A 26,980-nucleotide genomic window follows, 5' to 3' on the forward strand; every position below is an offset into this window, starting at 1 on the left:
CAGCTCAACAGACATTTCTTGACAACCTACTCTATCATGTAGTGGTATCTGTTAGGTGCTAGGAGGCAGAGAGAACTGAGATGAGTAAGACACTTCTGGTAGCTCACAAAGGCAGAGAGTGAAAGAGAACCCAGACTGTGGAGCCAGACAGCCTAAGTATAAATCTCAGATTTATTTCTTACTCTCTCTGTGTCCTCAGAAAAGTTTTCAAGTCTGCCTGTGCCTCCGTTTCTATACATGATGGAGGTAAACGTACCTTAATGCCCAAACTAGCATTTCATTGTATATATTAACTCATCAGTATGCTAATATCATAGTCCTATCATAGTCTCCCTCTACATTTGAAGATATCTCCAGCTAATGAAAATTTTGTTTGCAACCTCTTTCAAGATGTCTAATTCAGCCTTATCCCAGATCACCAATAGATGAAACTAGCCCAATGCCCCAGGGAAAGAAGGATGGATGGAAAATGATTGAGGAAAACAAGTTAAGTTTCTTATTTCAGGTCACTAAAAGTAAATTCAACCTCTCTTCATATCAATTGATAGGGCCAAGATTACCAAAGAATCCAGCTGGAAGTTCATATATAGATTTGACCTAACTGTACAATGTCCTTTCAATAATTCCGAAGAGTTGACCAGAAGAAACCATTTTTTAGAGGGAAAAAATATGTTGGAGCTATATTTCAGTGCAAAGGGAATATTCTGTGGGTTCCTTAGGTACCACTAATGTAAGAAGGATTTCCAGCAGGTACTGGTGCAACTGGCCTAGAAGATACTTATGGTCTTATAAGCAAGACCTTTTCTTTTTCAGAAAAAAAAAAATCCCTCTTAAATATTTTAGTGTGTTATGACATGAATACACTATATGGCAAGCAAAAGTATTTAAGAGGTTCAGTGCACAAAACCAGCTCAAAAAGGATGACCTTGGGAATTGCAGAAGCTTGGCTAGAGCATGCTGATGACTTCCTTGTGCTAAACAAAAAACTCTAAAAAGGAGTTGTAATAAAGTACCTAGATGGGGACTAGTGAGCCATATCCTAAAAGCAGAGAAAATGTCTAACTCTGTAAATGGCATTTCTTTCACTCTAAGTCTTAATTACTGGTGATGTATCTAGGACCTACGTATTTACTGGAAATCCAGTGTGTGTGTCGTGTGTGTGTGTGTATGTGTGTGTGTGTGTGTATGTGCGTGTGTGTGTGAATGTCTCTAAGGTTGAACAGGGATATGAAAACAATTTGAGATTTAGTATTGGAAGTCCCAGTCTCCAAGAAAATCACTTTTTTCACTGTACTTGGGTTTTCCACAAAATTGAAGAATAATATTTTCCTTAGACCAAAGCAAAGGGTGATAGAAATAGGGAAGGCTTTGTAGTCAAGCAGACTTTGATATAAACAGGCTTTGCCATGAGCTGATTATGAGGTCTTGACATAGACATTTACTCTCTGCAAATTTAGTTTCAATTCAATGTTATGAATGACATCCACCCTGTGAGGTTAATGAAAATAATGTACGCTTGGCACCTAGCAGACAATCCAGCCCAATGTGTATTCTCACTGACAATAATAATTTATTATTCTCAAGGAAAATATAAATTTACTTAAAATAGATAATATTCTCAATAATAATAATTTTATTACATTGCTATTTTTCATTAGTGTTCTCCCCAGGAGCAAAGACGAAGAACTATAGTTGTTTTATGATCGCTAACCTTACACTAGAAGCCCAATACTATTGAATATTTTTCCACATTTCAAATATGGGAAACAAAAGACACTGAAATTTAAATAGAAGGTTCAACACTAAATAGTTTGCAATAAATCACTATGTTGACTCAAGGTGCAGAATTTAGAGCTATACAGGTATGCCAGACATTTCTTGATTTACTTGATTAGAAAGAAAATCTGGCATCATTCAAATTGCTCTTCCAAATTTGGGGGAGGTCATAACAATTTCCACAAGCAGCTGCTTGCCAGTAAACTGAAGCAGTTTGAAGATGTTACAGAGCAACACCATCCAGTAGAAATCTAATGCAAGACGCATATGTTATTACAAGTGTTTGGTAGCAACACCGAAGCAAGTACAGAGACACAGGTGAAATTAATTTAGTGATATAACTTTTAACTCAACATTACCAAAATATTATCATTTCAACATGTAACTACTACAAAACATTTTTAATGAGATATTTACTTTTTTTTTTTTAAGAAGTCTTTGAAATCCAAACTGGATTTTACATTTACAACACATCTCAATTCAGACTGTTCACATGTAGCTCGTGGCTACCAATTGGACAACAATGGTAGACATCACCTCGCAGTGACGAAAGTATAATCACATTTTGAACACTCAAGCTAGGATTCTACACATCCGGCTATGTTTCCAGGACTCTATGTGCCTTCTCCAAAGCCGGCAACTTGGTGGCCTTAGGGTTCTTTCCTGCTGGCACGTGGCACATAAATGAACCTTACTCCAAGCTAAGAAGTTAGAGGATTTATTTATAAAGGTTGTTTGAATTAAGTGTATCATTCTTTTGTCTAAAGAATGACAGGTGATATTTTAAATGCAAAAACATTTACAAAAGCTTTGGAACTTTAAAATTGTATTAATTTTTATCTTCTGTTTCCCCCTAATTCTTGCTTATTTTGATTTTCTTCATTAAAAGAGAGATAAAGTCAAATGTGTGGGGGCTTTTCACTTTGGGGCCATTATAATTCACATTGAGGGAATCGTGTCAATTCTTAATTCATATCTGTTTTCTCTTTGCCTAATTTATCCCTTTCTGCTAATAATTTATTTTTTCCAATAGTTTTTTTTTTCCCTGTCCCCAATCCCCCTATACTCTCATTTCTCTAAGCAAAATGGATTTGGAAAAACTTCTGAGATCTCGGCAGTTTGCTTTAGCAGGTTAACTTCTCTATAAAAAAACATGAAAATGTTTTGGACAACTTTCTTAAGTGACTGTTTATTAAATAGCTATGCCAAGAACCTTGAATGTCAATCTAACATTCTTTTTAAACACCCAAATGGCCCATTCTTCAAGTGCTGTAGTTAAACTGAGGTTTCATTGCAGCAGCCATAGGGAGACTGAGAACAGAACTGTGAGAAGCAGGTAGGAAGACAGATGGAATCCAGCAACAAGGACACCTCGGAGCAAGCATTTTCCTCCTTCACTGGCCAGCACCTTACAGCTTTCTGGTAGACTATGTCTGTTTGGAGCAAGAATTCACTGTGGAGAGCAGATAGAACTCTGCCTGATTCAGGATATAATGAGGGAGGACCACATGGAGAGGTTTGGCAGAGCGGATTTACTGTGGATGCTAACGATAGAGTGACACATGATTAACGTTTTCTTGCTTATTTCTTACTAACATGCAACTGAGCATATTCAAACAACATAGGAAAGCAATTCTGGTCAACTAATCGAGGGTAGCTGACCTCAAAGCAAACTCTAGGGAAAACCATGGCGTCCTTTGCCTTGAAGCTCAACCTCTAGATATCTGTATCTGCCTCATCAATCACTCTTCAGCCTTCTTTCATTATTTGTTCTCTTTAGTGTCCAGTGACTTCATGATTTTCCTTGGAGACCCCAGCTCTCCATCAGTATCATTATAGCCCTCCATGCTTCTCAACATTCCTCACTTGTTCAACTCTATCAAACATGGCTAGCCTGGGCCAGGCATGGTGGCTGATGCCTGTAGTCACAGTACTTTGGGGGGCCAAGGCAGGAAGATTGCTTGATGGTAGGAGTTTGAGACCAGCATGGATGACATTGCGAGACCTGTCTCTATAGAAAAAACATTAGCCATGTGATATGTGCCTGTTGTCCTAGCCACTCAGGAGGCTGAGGCAGGAAGATCACTTGAGACCAGGGATTCAAGGCTGTAGTGAGCTATGACTGGGCCACTGCTCACCAGCCTGGGCAACAGAACGAGACCCTATCTCTTAGAAAAAAAAGTTAATAAAATGACTAACCTGAGTAATATATTGTGATGGTTAATACTGAGTGTCAACTTGATTGGATTGAAGGCTGCAAAGTATTGTTAGTGGGTGTATCTATGAGGGTATTGCCAAAGGAGATTAACATTTGAGTCAGTGGAGTGGGAGAGCCAGACCCACACTCAATCTGGGTCGGCACCATCTAATGAGCTGTCACCACTGCTAAAATAAAGCAGGCAGAAGAAGGTGGAAGGAATAGACTTGATGAGTTTTCTGCCCTTCATCTTTGTCCCGTGCTGGATGATTCCTGCACTCAAACAATGGACTCCAAGTTCCTCAGCTTTTCATCTCTTCATTTCTCAGTGGTTTGCCAGGCTCTTGGGCCTTCAGCAACAGACTGAAGGCTGCACTGTCAGCTTCCCTACTCTTGAGGTTTTGGACCTCGGACTGGCTTCCTTGCTCCTCAGCGTGCAGATGGCCTATTGTGGGACTTCACCTTATGATCGTGTAAGTCAATACTCCTTAATAAACTGTCCTTTATATATACATCTATCCTATTAGTTCTGTCCTGCTAGAGAACCTTGACTAGTACATAAATTATTTGAGTATTTGTTTCTGTGAGAAAAATGGTCACAAATAACTTTTAACCAAATAAATGCTTTTCTGCTAATTTTATGTTTCTCTCTTGTTTTCCTTGTGAAAAACATAGAAATTTAACTCAGTAATAATCAGACATAAGATAGGGTAAACCAGATGCCTACCCAGCTCTCTCATTATTAAAATAGGTAGCCAAAGAGCATTCATAGATACAGAGGGAGCATTTGAGGTCATAGGTCATTAAATTAGCATTACTACATGCTTATTTGTTAGTTTTAATTTGGTTCTTTCAATAAAAAATCTCCACTAATTTAGAAAAACATATAAAGTTGTGATCTTATTCTGAATGAAATATACCAAAGTTTTCATTCCAAAATTCTCAAATACTCCCAGAAATGTACCGCTCATTGGGAGGACATCAGTAAACCCAGAAGAAAAAAAAAGCTAATAAACTGTCTCACAGAAACATTCCTTCCTTTTTGAAGAGTCAACTAGGGACCCACGGACTATGAGCCCATTGTCAAATGGTGTGTGAAAGAGATCCAAGTTCAACAATAAATATCATCAGCAATATAATGGTTCTCTCCAGCCTTCAGGGCCAAATGACCTGCGTTTTAGCAAATTGATTTTGCTCATGAATTGTGTTAAGCCAAGCAATTGTTTCCCATGACATGCTTGAACCCACGGTTGCTTTGTCTATGAAATTCATGGTTGAATTTGTCCAATTGCTGATTGCTATTCCCATTTGCTTTAATAATAGTCACTTCCTTCATCAGTAATGGATTTTATATACAGTGCACAGGCACAACCATTCAATGTCACCCATAAACATTTGATGAATTGTCCAATACAGTTATGAGAGTTGCTTATTTGGGATACAGCTAGGGTAAGTCTGACTGAGTTAATGAGAGGATATGACATTAGGCCATGGGTGTTTCCTCCCCCACATTAGCTATACACGCTCTTTTATCCAAGGACCCATTTGGGTCATTACCATAATCTTCATCAACTTGTCAAGATAATGAAGGGCTCACTGAGTTCAGAGAAGGCTTGGCATAATTCATGAAAATTTAAAGAACACAGATGTAGAAAGAGTTTGGGAGCTACAGATAAATTAGATCTGCATTGACAGCCATAAAGAAAGAGTTTCAGAAGACATTCTGCTTTGGAAGGGGGAGAGTTTGAGCTCAGTTTTATGAGAGAAGAGTGGCTCATACTCTGAAATGTCTAGGACATACTGCTGGAGGAACAGGAGGGGAAAACAAACTCAGAGATGATCATCAAGGTTGAAAATGAAGGAAGAGTCGCTCTCGAGCCTGCTTTTAGCAAATCCCACAACTATATTTGTTATAGGCACACAAATCTAGGTTTGGTGGGAGGGGACAAGTTAGTTATTAACTTTGACATGTGCCTACCAGACTTGCTTAGCAATCAGACAAGGTTTATAACTGCTTCTTCTAACCTTTCCGGAGTACCACAATTTGTAGCCTTCTTCACACTGATTTCTGACCAAAGGATTCTGTTCCATCAATGCCCCATTAAATTCACCTCAGATGGCTGATGGCAAAATGTCAAAGTCTCACCCAGTGTGGCTATGAGTTAGTGAATTGACCCTCTGAAAAGCAAGACATATAATCTCCATTTAAATTATGTTAGAACTAGTAGGGAATTTCAAGTTCTTCCAGTTCAACACCTTGGTTTTTTAAATGTGTTCATTCATTTTCAAATATTCATTGAAGCTCCATCCTATCCTATACAAGATTAGATCCCTGCTTTCCTGCTTTTAAGACTCTAACGCATAATTGGAGGATGCAGGTATTGAATAATAAGGTAATAAATTACATTAAGTGTAGTAGATGTTAAGAAGGAAATAGGCATGGTGATATAATAGATTTACTATAGAGAGGACAGATTAACTATTTTAGATGAAACCAGATAAGGGTGTAAAGTACACTTTGAGGAGGTGACTTTGAGCTGAGATTTGAGTGATTACATGAAGCCACATGAAGGGGAAGTGAAGATGGTAGAAGTTACAGTTGACAAGAACAACATCTGCAAAGGCACTAAGGTGGGAACAAGAATAATATGTTTGACAAAAGCAGGCAGTGGAAGAGAATACTCACAGGAGCTGAGGAGGTGGGGCAGGACCCACCACTGAAGTTAAAGAACTCACCTGGATTTTAGGATTTACATTTAAGTCTTTAATCCATGTTGAGTTAATTTTTGTATAAGGTATAAGAAAGGGGTCCAGTCCAGTTTTGGTTTCTGCATATGGCTAGCCAGTTTTCCCAGCACCATTTATTAAATAGGGAAACCTTTCCCCATTGCTTGTTTTTGTCAGGTCTGTTGACGATCAGATGGTTGTAGACGTGCGTTGTTATTTCTGAAGTCTCTGTTCTGTTCCATTGGTCTATATATCTGTTTTGGTGCTGGTACCATGCTTCTTTGGTGACTGTAGCCTTATAGTATAGCTGGAAGTCAGGTAATGTGATGCCTCCAGCTTTGTTCTTTTTGGTTAGGATTATCTTGGCTATACGAGCTCTTTTTTGGTTCTGTATGAAATTTAAAGTAGTTTTTTCTAATTCTGCAAAGAAAGTCAATGGTAGCTCGATTGGAATAGCACTGAGTCTATACATTACTTTGGGTAGTATGGCCATTTTCACAATACTGATTCTTCCTATCCGTGAGCATGGAATGTATTCCCATTTGTTTGTGTCCTATCTTATTTCCTTGAGCAGTGGTTTGTAGTTATCCTTGAAGAGGTCCTTCATATCCCTTTTAAGTTGTATTCCTAGGTATTTTATTCTGTTTGTAGCAATTGTGAATGCGCGTTCATTCATGATTTGGCTGTTTGTCTGTTATTAGTTTATAGAAATGCTTTTGATTTTTGCACACTGATTTTGTAACCTCAGACTTTGCTGGTTGCTTATCTGCTTAAGGTGTTTTGGGGCTGAGATGATGGGGTTTTCTAAATAAACAATCACGTCATCTGCAAACACAGACAATTTGACTTCCTCTCTTCCTGTCTCAATACACTTTGTTTCTTTCTCTTGCCTGATTGCCCTGGCCAGAATTTCCAGTACTATGTTGAATAGGAGTGGTGAGAGAGTGTGTCCTTGTCTACCTTGTCATCCATGCCAGTTTTCAAAGGAAATGCTTCCAGCTTTTGCCCATTCCGTATAATATTGGCTATGGATTTGTCATAAATAGCTCTTATTATTTTGAGATATGTTCCATCAATACCAAGTTTATTGAGAGTTTTTAACATGAAAGGGATGTTGAATTTTATCAAAGGTCTTTTCTGCATCTATTAAGATAATCATGTGGTTCCTGTCATTGGTTCTGTTTATATGATGCATTATGTTTATTAATTTGTGGACGTTGAACCAGCTTTGTATCCCAAGGATGAAGCTGACCTGATCATGATGGATACGCTTTTTTGATGTACTGCTGGATTCAGTTTGCCAGTATTATATTAAAGATTTTCACATTGATGTCTATCAGGGGTATTGGCCTGAAGTTTTCTTTTTTTATTTTGTCTCTGCCAGGTTTTGGTATCAGGATGATGCTGGCCTCATAAAATGAATCAGGGAGGAGTCACTCTTTTTAGATTGTTTGGAATGGTTTCAGAAGGAATGGTACTAGCTTCTCTTTTTACCTTTGGTAGAATTCTGCTGTGAGTTCATCTGATGCTGGTTTTTTTTTAGTTGGTAGGCTATTAATTACTGCCTCAAGTTCAGAACTTGTTAGAAAACCTAGGCAATACCATTCAGGACATAGGCCTGTGCAAACATTTCATGCTGAAAACACCAAAAGCAATTGCAACTAAAGCCAAAGCTGAAAAATGGGATCTAATTAAACTAAAGGGCTTCTGCACAGCAAAAGAAACTAGCATCGCAGTGAACACGCAACCTACAGAATGAGAGGTTTGCAATCTACCCATCTGACAAAGTTCTAGCATCCAAAATCTACAAGGAACTAAACAAATGTACAAGAACAAACAAACAACCTGATCAAAAAGTGGACAAAGGATAAGAACAGACACTTCTCAAAATAAGACATTTATGCAGTCAACAAACATACGAAAAAAACTCATCATCACTGATCATAAGAGAAATGCAAATCAAAACCACACTGAGATCTCACATCAGTCAGAATAGTGATTATTAAAGCCATCTCATGCCAGTCAGAAAGGTGATTATTAAAACAAAGGATGCTGGTGAGGCTGTGAAGAAATAGGAATGCATTTACACTGTTGGTGAGAGTATAAATTAGTTCTATTATGGAAGACAGTGTGGCAATTCTTCGAGGATCTAGAACCAGAAATGCCATTTCACCCAGCAATCCCATTACTCGGTATATACCAAAAAGATTATAAATCATTGTACTATAAAGACACATGTACGCATATGTTTACTGCAGCACTATTTACAATAGCAAAGACTTGTAACCAACCCAAATGCCCATCAATGATAGACTAGAGAAAGAAAATGTTGCACATATGCACCATGGAATACTATGCAGCCACAAAACGAATGAGATCATGTTTCTTGCAGGGAGCATGGATGAAGCTGGAAACCATCATTCTCAGCAAACTAACACAGGAACAGAAAAGCAAACTCTCACTCATAAGTGGGAGTTGAACAATGAGAACATATGGACACAGTGAGGGGAACAACAGACACTGGGGTCTTTTGAGGGTGGGTGGTAAAGAGTAGTGAGAGTATTAGGATAAATACCAAATGTATGCCAGGCTTAAAACCTAGATGATGGGTTGATAGGTGCTGCAAACCACCATGGCGCATGTACACCTATATAACAAACCTGCATATTCTGCACATGTATCCCAGAACTTGAAGTAAAATAATAACAACAGAAAAAGAACTCACCTGGGGCCAGAGTGCTGTGTATGAGTAGGCAGGGAGGTGAAACAGATGTTTCAGATAAACAGCATGCCCAGTATACCAGACAGAAGATTCTGGGGGAATACTAATCTTTGAGTGGCAGAGAGAAGAGGAACAGACCATGAAATAGGGAGTGATCTCAAACTCTAATGCCTTCAGGAGCCATGCAGGCACCATAAGCCTGTGAAGCAATCCTAGGTGGGAGACAGTTGTGACAACTGTTTTGGCCTAAAGAATTTAGCAATATGCCTAACAACATTTAGAATTGTTAAAAAATACTTTACAGGCACAATAAAGCACATCACCAAAAAACACTTTGCAGGCAAAAATAAAACACATATGAGGAGGCAAACAAAGCCCAAGGACCATCAATATGCAATGCTGAGCTTCAAGAAAAGTAGGGAGTAGGCTTGGAATGAGAAAAAAATCAATAGAGTGTGGTTTCCTATAAGTAAACAGAAAAAAAAAAGGTTTTACCTTATATTTCCATGAACTTAACTTAGAAAACAACATGTTTCACTAGATAGTCACATTGTAATACTAATAACAAAAACAACCCACTATTTGTTACAGAACTTGTAAAATCTGAAGATCGTGGTAATGATCAAATGGGTCAAATGTACAGTGACCAATGTAGACATCCTCTTGAAGAACTGTGGCCAACTGCTCAGAGCTTGAGTGGATCCAGGGGTAGGAAGCTCACCCCCTTATAAGGCACTCTAAGTGTTCAGAAGTTTTCCTCACTTTGACCTGTTATTATGTAGAGCTGATGATACCTGCCATCTTGTAGTCTGATAATCTCAAATTTGTCCTCTGGAGCCACATAGAATGTATTTAATACCTTTCCACTCCCAGCCCTTCAGATATTTGGAAACAGTGACTCTGTACTATCTCCCTTCCACAAGTCTTCCTTTTTCCAGACAAAATACTCCTACCATCAACTATTCCCAAAATCTGTTTTCAGACCCAAACACCCTTCTTAACCTTCTTATTTGTCACTAGCCATGTTAAAACAATGCCCAGAAAGAACACAATGTTCCTAGACAATTTATACTCTGGGGCTTTTTTAGGCATAATTTTCTATGTCTGCAGCCATAGGAATACAATTACATTTTATGGAGCTCAGCCCCTGCTGTTCCTGTTTCCTACCTCCTGCCCCCAAGGCAGTCTGTTTGTTGATCATCCTGAACAGATGCATAATCTAGAGCGAGTGCTCCCATCAACATAAAGAATGCCATCCCTCATCACTCCATCACTTCTGATTAAGATCATTTGGTCTAATGTACATTAAGGTCTATACCAATAATCCCTGTGCAGTGCTGCATGCTTTTCATGCCTCTTTTGAACACTGTGTTATTAGATACTCAGCCTGGAGAAGCATTTCCATATAAAGAAGAAGATGAAACTGAGAAGGAATGGTTAAAGGAAACAGGAAAATTGGGAATCTCACTCTTGGAAAGAATGGTAGATGGGAACATCCAATGACCTGGCTTTGAATCTGGTTTTCTATTTGCTCACCCTTGCTGCTTTGTTTAAAAGAAACAAAACTGTAATAATAACAGTAAGAAGAGAAACCCCTACCTATTAAGAAATTCTTAGTAAGTACCAAGCCCTGAAATAAGCCCTTCAGGCTTCAATATCATATGGTTAGTATATGCCACTGGGATTTGAACTTAACTTCTGCCCATTTCCAGACTTCAATCTCTACCCAGTCTTGTACCACAATCTCCCTTAGTGAATACTGTCTATACTACATATGACTCATACCACTGATTAAAAAAAAAAAAAAAACTCTTACAGTAATTACTTCTCCTGAGATGATCCTCCAAAATGTGGGAAGTAGGAACATGTGTTTCCTTCTTATCTGTGGGGCCATCAGAGCATGCAGACAAGGGCAAAAGAATAAGAGAGGAGACAGGGCATATACCAACTACAGCACTGGACACTGTGTCTTGAACTGGGCTGAAATGTCACCCTGAAGCTTCTGTCTCAATCCCATTTAGAACAACAACAAGATTTCAAGGTGAGTGTTCAGCCTACAGTGTTTTCAAGCACTTTTAAATCTACTTTAGCAGTATTTACTAGTATATAATTCAGGTGCTAATTTATTCATTAAAACAGCCTGTATTTGGCAACATTTTATTAATCTTAGTCTATGCTAGTGAGATTGGTATTTGTATTTTAATTGCATGTCTTTTATAATTACTCTATAATTCTGATTTTCTTACAATGTGAACTAAGCCCTTATCAATCCACAAACTGTATCCCATATCCAGTGAAAATGAATTCAAATTATAGTATTATAGAATATGACTTTGGAAAACCCAGACAACCTATTTCCTAAGGTAGTTTTGCATCCGAGTCTCCTGGAGATTTCCTTATACAATGACTGATTCCTCAGTGCTGTGCAATCTACTTGATCAGGATCTCCAGGGATGTGACCTCCTGGGAATTGATATCTGCAGCAACTGATCCACAAATCAGCACTTAGGTACTGATGACTAGACTATTTCCAATCTACACACATCCAATACAGCTCTTGAAAACACAGGAAGTACAGGATAGTAAGGCTATCCTAAAGTCAGAATGACCAGCCACCTCACAGAACCCAGTGCATCCCAGAAACATTAATTGTAAGTTCCAGTATTAACTGCTGACCTCCTGTTCTTTATTTTCAGGGTTTGAGTTGCCATTTTAATGCCTTCCTGCAAAGAAGCCCTATAGACACACACGCGAAAAGATGCGTAGGTTTTAACTGGTCCCTGGAAAGCAGGTAGAGATAATCATGTGGTTTATTTGACAGAGCCACATGATAAACGACGGAGATAAGCAATGTGTCTTAAAAAGCATTCTCAAAGGTTTAGAACAGGAGTGTCAAATAGACAGCAACTATGGTACGTCCCTCCTATCTGATGCCCTTGGCAGGCACTGCTAATCAATCATGGCACTTTTCATTGTTTCGTCCAGAAACAGCCTCAAAGTCCTTTTAACCAATCACTCCAGGGCACTAGTGCTATCGAATTTGCTCTACCATACGGAGGACTTACTTTCCGCTCCTTGGCTAGAATAAATACGGACATTGAAATCACCTTATATTTTATGTCAACCTGATACATCACAGGCTCTATGCTCCACATGGTGGAAATGGGCATCTGGAGGTTCTCACGTAGACATCCGCTTTGAGAGCGGATCACCTGGCTCTTGTTGATTCATGTTTGTAGCGGTTTTACACTTGTATCTTTGAATGGGAGTACTCAGAAATAAAGTAACTGCTATCATATTTATGATATATGAGTTTCACCTATTTATTCTAACCAACCTAGTTTTGCTCATGATAATTCAAAGTTTCACTCTGAATAAATGCTGCTGGGAAAGACAAGGTGAGTTCCGAAGGATTTTGAAAATTAAGTATAGAATTTGACTATAAGAATCATATATCAATCTACTTGACTTCTACTGGCAGCCCTGCAGGTTTCTTCTATGGAGATTCTGGACCATATCTCCATGCAAATACTTACTGTCCCAGTAAATGACAGGATAGAAATCACAAGGACATTTGGTTTCTGCTGGTTTTCATTTGAAAAAGAAAATCATTATAATTAACTTACTCTTGGGTTCCCGTGATGGCCATTCCTGACTCTTGGCCTCTACTGCCACTTTCTAAGACAGACTAAATATAATCCCATTTCAGACCATATCTAGGGTATTCATTGATTTATTAGGCTGATGTCATCACACCAACAGTCCCCGTAATCAAACAATAAGATCAGAGAGCGCAGACCTACCTCATCATAGATGCTGTCATTCCTGTGAAAGTCTCCAGCCTTCCTGGGAAGAACGTGGACATGAACGTGCTGAAAATATACAAGAAAGAAAAAAGTAAAATGTGATTATCTCTCCATATATTTTTAGACTTGACAGTGATGCTCTCATGAAGCCCAATTACTCTGGATGGTTCCTGCTGGATTATTTTTCAGAGGAAATTGATATTCACCATCAGTAACTATACGTGAAATCTGCCGAGAAGAGAGTGCACTAAGCAAGAGAGAACAACTTGGTGGTATATATGAGAGATGGAGTGAAACGCTAGAGTGTTTTAGAGGCTCTATGGAATTATTCATCGTTGTCAGTCTTGGTTTTGTTTAACCAGTGCTTTGAAATGACAGCACATCTTCAAGGGTGACCATCATGACTCTGACACTGACAAGAAATAAGAATTGGCTAACAGAGAACTGTGTACGTAAAGAGTTAATGAATGAGAGTACCAAGTAGTACAGGCAGAATTACAGACTCAGGGCTTTGAACAATAATTGTATCCTAGTAATATAAACAGTTCTCATTTATTATGCCTTTATTTCCTATGATAAGGAAAGCTCTGTATTTGGCATTCTGTCATTTAGCACTCTTAAAAATCCTGTGAGGCTATTTTACAAAAGAGGAAGTCAGCGTTCAGTGAGGCCAGGGCCCCACAGGAAGTAGAAGTCAGTACCAGAAACAAGGCCGCCTGCCTTTTGCTCCCACGTGTTTCATCAGCACGTGCACTGACTGTGCAAACTTCATCTTTTAAACAGCCCATTTCTGTAGTCTACTAATGCACCCTGGTAATATACATAGCAATGCTATTAGGCAGCAATCGTGAAACAAGGCTCAGACCATATCTAATTCAATATATTCTTCAAGGCTAAACTACCATTTGAAAGTTTTATTTTCCAAATAGCCTCCACTCCACCTTGGCTGAAGTTAAACCTCATTCCTGCCCTTGAGCTATGTTCTACTTTTATTACAAACCATGGGGAGGAACGTGAAAATGAAAAGCTTAAATATAGAGAGGCAGACAGAGGGTCAAACCTCATCCCTGACCACCCACCCCTTCTTGATTACTGAGATCAGGCTCCGAGGTTCCAAAAGGCCTCTAGAGAATATAAGATTAAGTGTCCCTGCAGCTTTGCTATACAAGGAGGGGGAAAATGACACGCTATTAAAGCAGAGGCAGGGTGTAATGCGGTGCAAGGTGAATGAAGCAGAGAAGAGCTTCAAAGCAGACCCTGAGCATAGTACCCAAAGAGTGACAGGCTTCTGCCAAAATATGCACCAGTCAATGATAAAGCCAGTCATGGATCTCTTAGCAACTGGGCCAAGTGTGTACTTAAGTCACACAGACTATGTGAGCATGGAAAGAGAAAGAACAAACAAGAAAAAATAAATCACAAACTACCCATGAAACCAAATTCTTAGGAGAAAGCCGGGCAGGTGGGCCCAGGCTGAAATCTACTGAAATCTCTAGATAGGCTGACTTAAAAGCAAAACCAGGAAAATAACACAGCACAAGGATACAGACCACCCTCAGAAGGAACCTTCAATCACTCTTTAATTCTAAAATCTCCTGCTATCCTTTCTTCTTTTCCTCTTTTCCTCCTTTCTTCTTTCTGTCCCTCCTCTTCCTTTCTCCCCCTCTTTCTCCCTCCCATCCATCCATCCATCCATCATCATCTTCTTTATACATTCTAGGAAGTTCCAGACCAGTGTCTTGCAGTCAAATTTCCTAATGCAAATCCTGGACCTACCACAAACTAACTGTGTGACCTTGCCTCACAAAATCTATGTGTCAGTATCCCTATCTATAATGGGGATTATAATGGTTGCTACCTCACAGGGTTAAAAGAATGAAGTCTGCTAACCATGTGCTTAGTATGCAGCTTTTCATTACCTGGAACTATAGAAGAATTACTTTTACTACCTAAAAAAAACAAATTTAAACTTGAAGGCCAAGTAGACGTCACATTCAGGGACGATTTCTGCACCAGCAAAAAAAAAGATATTAAGAAGCTCCTTGAATGAGGGCATTGTTCAAGCATCTCTTTAGCAAAAGCTTGTTTCTGTTGATTTGACTAGCCATTCTCAAACTTCCACCTGCACTTGGGGCTTGTTAAAATGCAGACTGCAGGTCTGAAAGTCTGTATTTCTAACAAGCTCCCAGCTGCTGCTGGTCTAATGCCACACTTCGAGAGAACCACTGGCTTACAATATCCATCTGGTTTCTTATCTCACTCCTGCCAAGGGTACCAGTGTGGGCACTGAGGTCACTTGCTGCTTTGCCTGTCCTACTGCATTATGTGTAGACTCTTTCCTTGTCTCTTCTCTCTTTCTTCTTTTCCCTTCTATACTTCCTCTCTTTTTTCTTTTCTTTTCCTCCTTCCTTTCTTCCCTCCTTTTTATTTCTTTTTTTCTTCCTTTCCTTTCCTTCCTCTCTCTCTCTCTCTCCCCACAAAATCTCACTCTATCACCCAGGTTGGAGCGCAGTGATACAATCATAGCTCACTGCAGCCTTCAACTCCCAGGCTCAAGATATCCTCCTGCCTCAGCCTCCCAAATAGCTGGGACTACCGATGCATGCCACCACACCCAGCTAACTTTTTTTCTTCATATTTTTAGGAATGGAGTTCTCGCTGTGTTGCCCAACATGTTCTCAAACTCCTGGCCTCAAGCAATCCTCTCTCCAAGTAGCTGGGATTGCAGGTGTGAGCTACCATGTCCAGTATGTGGAGCCATCTTTCTGAATGCCTCTGGCTTTCTGCACTCTGACCACTCTCCTTGCCTGGTTCTCAGGAACATGCCTGTTACTATCCACTACTAACATATGGTGGGCTGTGACCCTGCACTTGGGAACGTCCAGGCTCCAGGCCTATCCCCCTGCTTCCTTTTCTTTACCCTCCTCTTTTGGGTTTAGTGTTCAGGGCTATCTCTATAGGCTGTATTACCACCAAGTTCTAGAAAAGCCACTCTTGATCACCACTCTTGATCACCACTTAAAATTCACTGTGACACACCGAAGACAGTCAACAGCTGTACAGGTGATTTTTTCCCCAAGGGCATAGATCTTAACCTACCCTAATATCTTGACACGAATTCTTAACTGACAGTCTGATCACGGGATGCTGACAACCCACTCAATTTCTCAGAACAGGGAAATCATAATAAAGCCAGCTCAAAGCCTCATTGCTGTGAAAAAGTACCATTACTAAGGCCTTCTAATAGAATAGCATCCTGATAAAAACCCTACAAATAGCAAAGATGAGGATAATTTGAAATAATCTGTTCTTAGTGCTTCATATTAAGCAGTGGTGATCACAACTTACTTTTCTAAGTGCCAAGAACACAGCTATTTAATAAAGGCCTTCCATAAATTTGCTAGGGGTTGCAGGTTAGCTGCCAGAGTTAGAAGAGTATCTTTGTAAAGTGCCAGGACACATTCCATACCAAAACTATTTTCATGGTCAGATAACATTTCACAATGCTCATTGGCATTAAAGTATGAGAAGTCCCACACAAAAGATGCTTGTTTAACTTCATCTAATCCAACATTCCAGAAACTTATTTGATTATGGAGTCCTGACTTTAATTAATGTAACACTTCTGTACACCTCTCTAAAGCATATATTCATTCACTTAAAAATATCTACTTCTAGGTGCTATTCTAGGAAACAGTGATATAGTCAAGAACAAAACAAAGTCCCTAGAGTTTATATTCCAATGGGTGATGCAGAACATAAGTAAGGAAATAACTAATTATACATTTTAATTTTGGATAGGAATAAACGTCATGAAGAAAAACACAACGGGATAAGGTAAATACCGAGCACCGGGCCACTCCAGCGTTTGAGGTTTGGGAAGAGGAGTAGGACTCGATTGAAGGCTGTATAAGGAAAGGCAAAATCAAGAGACGGTAAGTTCCAACAGCCTAGAGAGAACAAATTTCAAAGAGGGTATCACTAAGGGCGTCAAATGTTTTTGAAAGCTTGAACTGTTTCAGTAAGGCTGGGAGAATAAAATGTAAAATCCCATGAAAAGATGCTCAAAATCATCATCATCATCATCATCATCATCATCATCATCATCATTATTTGAGACAGAATCTCGCTCTGTCACCCAGGCTGGAGTGCAGTGGTGGGATCTTGGCTCGCTGCAACCTTCCCTTCCTGGGTTCAAGCAATTCTCTGCCTCAGCCTCTGGAGTAGCTGTGATTACAAGTGCCCGCCACCACGTCCAGTAATTTTTGTATTTTTAGGGTTTCACCATCTTGACCAGGCTGGTCTTGAACTCCTGACCTTGTAATTCACCCACCTCAGCCTCCCAAAGTGCTGGGATTACAGGTGCCCGACTCTGTGCTGGGCCAATACTCAACATTATTAGTCATTAGGGAAATGCAAATTAAAACCACGTTAAGTCATCACCTCATACCCACTAGAAAGGCGATAATCAAAAGACACACAATAACAACTGTTGGCTAGAGTGTAGACAGCTGGAACCCTCCTGCGCTACTGGGAATGTAAAATCATGCAGCTACTTTGCAAAACGGCTTGGCAGTTCCTCAAAAAGTTGAACATAGAGTTACCATGTGAGTCAGAATTGTGCTCCTAATACATACCCAAGAGAACTGAAGACATATGTCCACACAAAAACTTGTACATGAATGTTTACAATAACATTATTCATAATCACCAAAAAGTATAAAAAACCCTGATAACTATCAACTGATCAATGGATAAACAAAGTGCAGTGTATCAACACAATTGGATATGATTTGGCCACAAAAAGGAGTGACGTACACTAAGTGAAAGCATTATGCTCAGGGAAATAAGCCAGATGCAAAAGGCCACATATTGTATGATGCCATTTAGATGAAAAAGCCAGACTAGGCTGATTCATAGAGAAAGAAAGGTTAGTGGTTTTGAGGAGAGAAGCAGAGTAACTGCTAATGGGCACAGGGTTTCTTTTGGGTTAATGGATATGTTCTGGAATTATACAGCAGTGACAGTTGCACAACTTTGTGACTATATTAAAACAATGAAAGGTATGCTTTAATAGAGTTTCTTTTACATTATATGAGTTATAACTCAATAAAGCTATTACTTAAATTTAAAAAAAAAAAAAAAAAACTTAACTGCAGGTTGGTGCAGTGGCTCATGCCTATAACCCCAGCACTTCGGGAGGCCAAGGTGGTTGGATCAGGAGGTTAGGAGTTTGAGACTAGCCTGACCAACATGGTGAAACCCCATCTCTACTAAAAATACACAAAAAATTAGCCACACATGGTGGTGTATGCCTGTAATTCCAGCTACTCAGGAGGCTGAGGCAGGAGAATCACTTGACCCCAAGGAGGTTGCAGTAAGCTGAGATTGCACCACTGCACTCCAGCCTGGGCGACAGAGCAAGACTCCATCTCAAAAAAAGGAAAAGAAAAAGAAAAAAACCTTAACTGGAGTGGGTTGCAGAGCAAGTGGGAGGTGAAGAAATAGAGCCAGCACCCAGAGCCAACATTTTTAGAGGCCCTATCTCTTCTGCGCTGTCTCTGCTCCTCCCTCAATCTCTTTGAATGCATCTCTTCTGCCCACACTCACCTGAGGACGGTCAGTGTGGTCACACCGATATCCTTTCTCCTTGTCAGAATATATTGTAATAAGGGATACAACCATGGCTCATGGTGGGCAAAAGGGCAAGGAAGTTTGAAGAGCTACCCTGCTCCACAGCTGGTACCCTGCAACCTCAGCCAGTTGGCCCTGCGTGAATCCTTGTCCCCTACATGTGCCAATGAACAACAGAACATGCTGTGGTAAAAAGATAATGGCCACCTTCAAAGATGTCCATGTCCTAATCCCTGACCTGTGATTATGTTAAGTTACAAAAGATATATATGGTTGCAAATGAATTACAGTTACTGACCAGCTGACCTTAAGATCAGGTGAGGTATCGTAGATTTTCCAGTTTGGCCCAACGTCATCAGGAGGGTCCTTAAAACTGGAAGAGGATGAATATCATCAAAACTGTAAACTTTCTACTTCAAAGCACACAAGCAAGAAAATGAAAGGATTTGCAAATCACCTATCTGATAAGGGAAGTATATCTAGAATACATAAAGAACTACTTACAACTCAGTAATAAAAAGACAAAAATCCTAAGTAAAATGCGCAAAGGATATGAATAGCCATTCCTTCAAAGAGGATGCATAAATGAATACATGAAAAGAAGCTCAGCATCCTTAGCCCAAAACCACAATGACAATACCACTTAACACATACCAAGGTAACTGTGATTAAAACAAACAAACAAACAAACAAACAAACAGATGATAACAAGTGCCGACAAGGAAGTGGAGAATTTGGAATCCTTGTACAACCTGGTGAGGATGTAAAATGGTAAGGCTGCTTCAGAAAACAGTTTCTGCAGTTCCCCAAAAGGTTAACAATAATGTTACCATATGACCTGTGCACTGTTCGCAGCAATTTGTTATAGCAACAAGTAAAGAATGAATGTACATGCCTTGATATTTTTATTGCATAGTTTACACATTTTTCTTATCTCTACAACACCTTTATGAAGTCAGTATTATACTACCAATTTTGTAAGTAAGAAAAAAGAAAGTTTTCTCTTGGCAAGACTCAGAGAATCTTCTATTTTTGATTTTTTTTTTTTTTTTTTTTTTTTTTTTTTTTTTTTGAGACAAGATCTCACTTTGTCACCCAGACTGGAGTCCAAGATGTCACCCATGTCAGCTCCCACAACCCCCGCTTCCCAGGCTCAAACAATTCTCCAGCCTAAGCCTCCTGAGTAGTTGGAATTACAAGTGCATGCCACTACGCCCAGCTAATTTTTGTAATTTTAGTAGAGATGGAGTTTCACCATATTGCCCAGACTGGTCTCCAACTCCTGACCTCAGGTGATCTGTCTGCCTTGGCCTCCCAAAGTGCTGAGATCATAGGCGTGAGCCACCGCACCCAGCCTCTATTGTTCCCTCTCTGTTTGGATAATCACCAAAAGCTCACAACTAGGAATACCAAATGTAAGGTAACAATAAGATTATTTCCATTTGCTGAATCCCAAAAACTTACAGCACAGGAAATCTGGAAGAGACAGAAACACACAGGAGAAAATTTAGATCGACAGTTAATCTCACTACCACGCAATAATAATCCTTTTCTTTATGTAGAATGATACAAATATGATAGACACTTTTTAAAATCTCAATTGCCCCAGACACAAACCCTGAAGCAAGGATGAGAGTGCAGGTAGTTTATCTGGTGGGTGATCCCTGGAAACACAAGTAGCGGGGTATGCATCAAGTGGACAGGAAAGAAAAGGAGGTCAATAAAGGATGTGTGATCGAGTGTGACCGGAGCTTATTAAACCTGCTAGAGAACTCCAAAAGCCAGTGAAGAATATGCACCCCAGAATTATCCCAGCCGACGGGTAAGGAAACTAGCATATTCATACTCCAACTCCTGTCCTCACTGGTTGAGAACTGCTCCTGGGGAGTCATCAACACTCCAGCACCTGGAGAGTGAGAAGAGCCAGGTTTCCAGGGTCAGTCAGATGGAAGTCAGGCTAGACAGGATGCATTGCAGCCAAGGCGGGTAGGGGGGGAAGCAGTAACACAATGTGTGCAGAGCACAGACCCTATTTCTAGCAATGCTTTGCAAAGTGGTGTCTCATTTCTGAGACCTGGACTCTCATAATTTGCTGCTGAACTCAAAGTTCAAGCGTTTCGACTCCTTTTCATGGGTGAGATAATAGACAGATAAAGATCTGGCCAGTGGTTTTTTAAACTGCAAACCCCAAAGCCCTAGGGACAAGCCTGGTATGGCCAGGGAGCAGTTCATGATGGAAGTAAGAATGGGGCATGAGAGAGGGTGGCAGGCTTTAGATCCCGCTCCATGATTCAAACAGAGCAGCTCCGTTTTTATCTGTTTCTATGTTGGAATCCCATGCACAATTTCATTTGCAAAAAGAATTTATTACTAAAAGAAATCATCAGAAAATCTTTGAAAACCACTAGGATTAGAATGGGAAAACATTAGTAGGGTAGGAAGAGTTCCTAATTTCTTCGTTTTACGGAAGAGCAGAGAGGCTCTTAGAAGATCAATAGCAAAGCAATGGCAGGGCCAGGACGGGAACCATGAGAATCCTGAAACCCTGACTTGTGCTCCAGTGCTGTCTACCACATCTTGCCCATCTTACCTTTCACAGATCTCGGAAAGGTAGAAGCCCTTACAATTAAGCAGTTTGGTGTTCAGTCACTGGAGATGGGTGGCCAAGGTTCAGATCCTACCTATTCCTTTTACTGAGTTGATTTCTTAACTTCTTTCATATTCCCTCATTTCTCAAGTGGACATAAAACCAATATCCCAACGCATAAGACTTTTACGCCAATTATGTGAAATACATAGGTAAAGTGCTTATGCTAATGCTGCACATTCTGAATATTCAGTCAGTTCTAGCAGTGACTATATTATAGGGCATTAATTTTAAAAATAATTAAAACAACCTGCTTCTGTTTCAAACCAGAAGGCTTAATTCTATGGTGAGCCTTGCTGAATGTATTCTATTTCATCAAGGCCATCACCAACCCCAAAGCTTCTGTGTTCTACAGGGCTGGTTTCTGCCTTTCTTGTTCTAGGGAGGCCTCATCTTCTGCAACTAAGTCGAGGGTCAGCATGAAATTACTGACAGCCACTCCACTTAGTTCTAAACTAAATGTCACTCGAAACAATGCCACTTACAAGGACTTTGAGGATACCTCAGCATGTCCAGCTCAAGAATCAAATCAGTGGTCTGTCAAAATGCACAGGCATGCTGATGGTTTCTTATGCTACTGTCAATGAGTTCCTTCACTTAGAATACTGGCAATGCTCATGCAGCTGGTATGCCTTTCAGGAAACAGAGGAAACACAGTGCTTTCCATGTGTTCAAAGTGTCCCAATTGAGTTGGGAAACCTCAAGGAAAAAGTAAAATTAAAAAAACCAATTCAGATTTTTCAAAAAAACAAACAAACAAATTTCCTAGAATTTGTGGAGAGTCTGTTGAGTTTTGTGGCTTAACAATGTTTTGGTTTTTTTTTTTTTTTTGAGACGGAGTTTCGCTCTTGTTACCCAGGCTGGAGTGCAATGGCGCGATCTCGGCTCACAGCAACCTCCGCCTCCTGGGTTCAGGCAGTTCTCCTGCCTCAGCCTCCCGAGTAGCTGGGATTACAGGCATGCACCACCATGCTCAGCTAATTTTTTGTATTTTTAGTAGAGACAAGGTTTCACTACGTTGACCAGGATGGTCTTGATGTCTTGACCTCGTGATTCACCCGCCTCGGCCTCCCAAAGTGCTGGGATTACAGGCGTGAGCCACTGCGCCCGGCAACAATTGTGTTTTTAAGCCATACATCACTGGTGGTGCTCCAATTGTGAGTTATAATAATATATCATGAGAAGGATGGTGCTCTCATGATATATGGGTACTCTATGTCATCTAAGCACCATGGCTTTGATGATGTATTGCACCAAACTACAATGAGAGTTTAAAGGAGCTTTTAGCAACCAGACAGCTTTAAATTTCAAATTTTCAAAAATTAAGATCTTTTCAAGTCAAAAAAAAGCAAGATGATGGAATCTGATACTACATAATGTGCCAAGGAACTCTGAGAGCCTGGGTATGTGCCTTTTCTTCCTGGCTTTAAGCTCACAAGATGGAAATAATCGGCAGGTTCTTCTTCAATTCCTCCTCCATGAGCACAGAGGCCCGGGAACTGAACAGACATGAGCAAGTGTCAATGCATCTATTTTGCCAGTCAATTTCCCCCATCTTCCAGACGGCAAGCATGAGTAACTGCTCATCACCATCCTGAAGTACTGGATTACATAAAATGCTGTCAGAGGCATGGGTCAACCCAGGAGGGGTTTGTTTTTTAAAACAATACTTTTGGTTTAAGGAGCTCTTACACTGAGATTTAGAACCAAAAGAACAGATAAAAAGTAGATAGACTTCCTTACTCATTACTCTAGACAGGGCATGTAGGAAGAAAACATGCCTTGTCCAGCATTTGTCTCTGTAAAGCAAAGGAAGCACTGATTGCAAACGAGGAGAAAAAGGTGAAGAGCATACAGGCTTCTCATCCAGAGTAGGAAAGGGCGCTGTTGCCATAGTTGTCACCTTTCCTATTTTAATGTTATGTTTACAAGATGGTAATGTGGCTTATGAGAATGTACCCACTTTGTTTAAAAACCACTCACTTTTGGGGGCAAAGTAATCACAATCAATTAAGAAAACAGGTGTTGAGAGAACTCCTTTTTTTTTTTTTTTTTTTTTTTTTTTTTTAATCCTACTGCAATAAACAGAACAAAATGAGAAATCTCCCTACTGTTTGTGTAATAGACCTAAACAGGAACAGTGAAAGACAATTACATTTCAAGTGGCTTCTTCCATTTTCCTTTACTAAGTGAATTAAAGAAAAGAATGGAGTAAAGTTCCTGCCATGTGGAGGGAAACACCTGGGCATAAGGAATTAACAGTCTTCCCTCCCATTCTCCTGCCTCTAATTTTTTGCTCCTTGGGCTTCCTCCAGCAGATTCTAACTCTCAAATTACTGTTGATTTTTTGGCATCCACCTCCCTCCTTGACCACTTCGAAAGGGCAGAAGCATCTTCCACCAAATAAAACCACTGGCTGTCTAAGAAAGGAGTCCCAGGCTTCTTTTCTCCTGTGGTAGTAAGTTAACTATATAATCTGAGTAAGAAAGACATGGAAATAAATGCATCACCCACTCTTCTGAGCCTGTGAATGAGGAGAGCTTTGCATCTAGAGAAATGTGGGTTCTTTCACAGGCAAGTAAATGAATCCCCCAAATTCAGTCCTCTTCTTCTCTATAAAGAGAATATTGACACATCTTTTAATTATTTCTTTCATATAAGCCCAAAAGCTTTACTTATATATTTATGGCAACATCACACCATTCATCTACCCACCATTTTTAAGTCATTATCAGTTATAAGACTTGCTGCCATTTACAAAGAATATTATATGCTGGGACTGTACTTAGTACTGTATATTATCATGCCCTCACCAAAACACTAAAAGATAGAAATGGTTATTGTCTCTTTTTTTTCAGCAAGCAAACTGATGCTTACTGGAATTAAATAAATTATGCAAGCTCACCAAGCTGGCAAAAGTGGCTGAGCTAAGATTCTAAGCCGGATTGATGGGACGTCAAGCATCAACTGTATTTTGCTATACTCCTTCCTGATTAAATAACTAAATCTGGGTGACCATATGCCCTGGTTAATTTGGAACCATCCAGGTTTAGGCCTGGAGGTACGAACATGCCAGTGTAATAACAAACAGCGTCTCCTTTCACTCTCCTAAGTCTGCTTTGGACAATAAATTCTATAGACTCCCTAACTAGTAGTATAGTTGACGCCAGGAAATTTTCTCTAGATTTTAACTAATTTCATCTCTAGGTAGTGGGGAAAAACAAAGAAGAAAGGAAAGAAAGAAGGCTCTTTTAAAGTTTTTAAAGAATGAACTACTAACTCTATCAATACCTTTGATAAAACATCCCACATGTTCAGAATACAGCTCTGGGAGAGAAAATAACTACTTTAGACTAAAAAAAAAAAGCCGAGAGAGATCCAAGATGGCTGATCACTAGCAGCTCGGGATTGTAGCTCCCAGTGAAAGCGCAAAGAATGAGAGGACGCCATACCTTCACATGAATTCTTGTTGCTCACGCACCAGGACATTCCCAGCGGAGGAGCCCCACGGGTCGCCAGCGCGACTCTTGTGACCGGCGAGGCGGTTTTGCCGGCACCTCGGAGCGTCGGTTCTTGGTGCAGAGTCAGAAAAGCACCATCATTCTTAACGCCGCTGATTTAGTCAGCGCAGTGGGTTGCTCAGATTTTGGTGCTGAGAATCAATAAGTTGGACGTCCACTCAGAAACCCAACTACAAAGATGGTAATTATAAGGACCACAGATGGATAAATCTGCAACGAAGGGAAGAAAACAGCCAAAAAAGGCTGAGAACACCCAAGATCAGAATGCCTCTCCCTCAGCAGGGGATCACAACTCCTCATCAGCAATGAAACAAGGCCTGATGGAGAACGAGTGTGTTCCAATTACAGAAGCAGGCTTCAAAATGTGGATAATAAGAAACTTCTGTGAATTAAAAGAACTTGTTCTAACCCAATCCAAAGAAACTAAGAACTTTGAAAAAAGGTTTGATGAAATGTTAACAAGAATACACAATTTAGAGAGGAAAATAAGTGAACTGATGGAGCTGAAAAACACAATACAAGAACTACGTGAGGTATGCACAAGTTTTAACAGCCGAATTGATCAAGCAGAAGAAAGGATATCAGAGGTCGAAGACCAACTCAATGAAATAAAACAAGAAGATAAGATTAGAGAAAAAAGGATAAAAAGGAACCAGCAAAGTCTCCAAAAAATATGGGACTATGTGAAAAGACCTAATCTATGCTTGATAGGTGTACCTGATTGTGACGAAGAGAATCCAAGCTGGAAAATATGCTTCAGGATATTATTCAGGAAAATTTTCCCAACCTAGTAAGGCAGGATAATATTCAACTCCAGGTGGTACAGAGACCACCACAAAGATATTCCTCAAGAAGAGCAACTCCAAGGCACATAATCATCAGATTCACCAGGGTTGAAATGAAGAAAATACTAAGGGCAGCCAGAGAGAAAGGTCAGGTTATCCACAAAGGGAAGCCTATCAGACTTACAGCAGATCTCTCAGCAGAAACCCTACAAGCCAGAAGAGAGTGGGGACAAATATTCAACATCCTTAGAGGAAAGAACTTTCAACCAAGAATTTCACATCCAGCCAAACTAAGCTTCATAAGTGATGAAAAAATAAAGTTTTTTGTGAACAAGCAAGCACTCGGAGATTTCATCACCACCAGGCCTGCTTTACAAGAGCTTCTGAAAGAACCACTACACATAGAAAGGAACAAACAGTATCAGCCTTTCTAAAAAATACCAAAAAGTAAAGAGCATCAATAAAATGAAGAATTTACATCAACTAATGGGCAAAATAGCCAGTTAATATTAAATAGCAGTATTAAACTCACATATGTCATTATTAATTCTAAATTTAAATTGACTAAAAAACCCAATCCAAAGACAGACAGGCAATTTGGATAAAAAACTAAAACCCATCATTATGCTGCATCCAGACCCATCTCACATTCAAGGATATACAAAGACTCAAAACTAGGGATGGAGAAAGATTTACCAACCAAACAGAGAGCTACAATAAATAAATAAAAAGCAGAAGTTACAATTTTTGCCTCTGATAAAAATAGTTGTTAAAGCAACAAAGATCAAAAGAAGCAAAGAAGGACATTATATAACGATAAAAGGATCAATGCAACAACAAGAAGAGCTAAAGATCCTAAATATATACGCACCCAATACAGGAATACCCAGACATACAAGACTAATAAAGAGACTTAGACTCCCACACAATAATAGTGGGAGACTTCAACATTAATATTAGACAGATCAATGAGACAGAAAATTAACAACGATATCTAGGACTTGAATTCAGATCTGGAACAAGTAAACGTAATTAACATTTATAGAACTCTCCACTTTAAATACACAAAATATACACTCTTATCAGTACCACATCCTGTCAACTTAGAAGTTTAAATCAAATGTTGGTTGGCTCCTTGTTTGTTATTCTCTTCCCTCATTTTCTT

General features: G+C 39.7%; 1 protein-coding gene across 6 annotated transcripts in view; it reads right to left on the reverse strand.

Moving 5' to 3' along the window:
* FHIT (fragile histidine triad diadenosine triphosphatase) overlaps window positions 1–26,980 on the reverse strand; it is a 1,474,674-nt gene that overhangs the window by 162,640 nt on the left and 1,285,054 nt on the right. For all 6 annotated transcript variants that reach the window (XM_010330934.3, XM_074404465.1, XM_074404469.1 and 3 more), the window contains one exon: window positions 13,226–13,294. In XM_010330934.3, the coding sequence (XP_010329236.1) occupies window positions 13,226–13,294 (69 nt within the window). The remainder of the gene's footprint in view (window positions 1–13,225; window positions 13,295–26,980) is intronic.

The sequence above is a fragment of the Saimiri boliviensis genome, chromosome 8 (genome assembly GCF_048565385.1).
Source record: "Saimiri boliviensis isolate mSaiBol1 chromosome 8, mSaiBol1.pri, whole genome shotgun sequence".
Classification (NCBI taxonomy): domain Eukaryota; kingdom Metazoa; phylum Chordata; class Mammalia; order Primates; family Cebidae; genus Saimiri; species Saimiri boliviensis.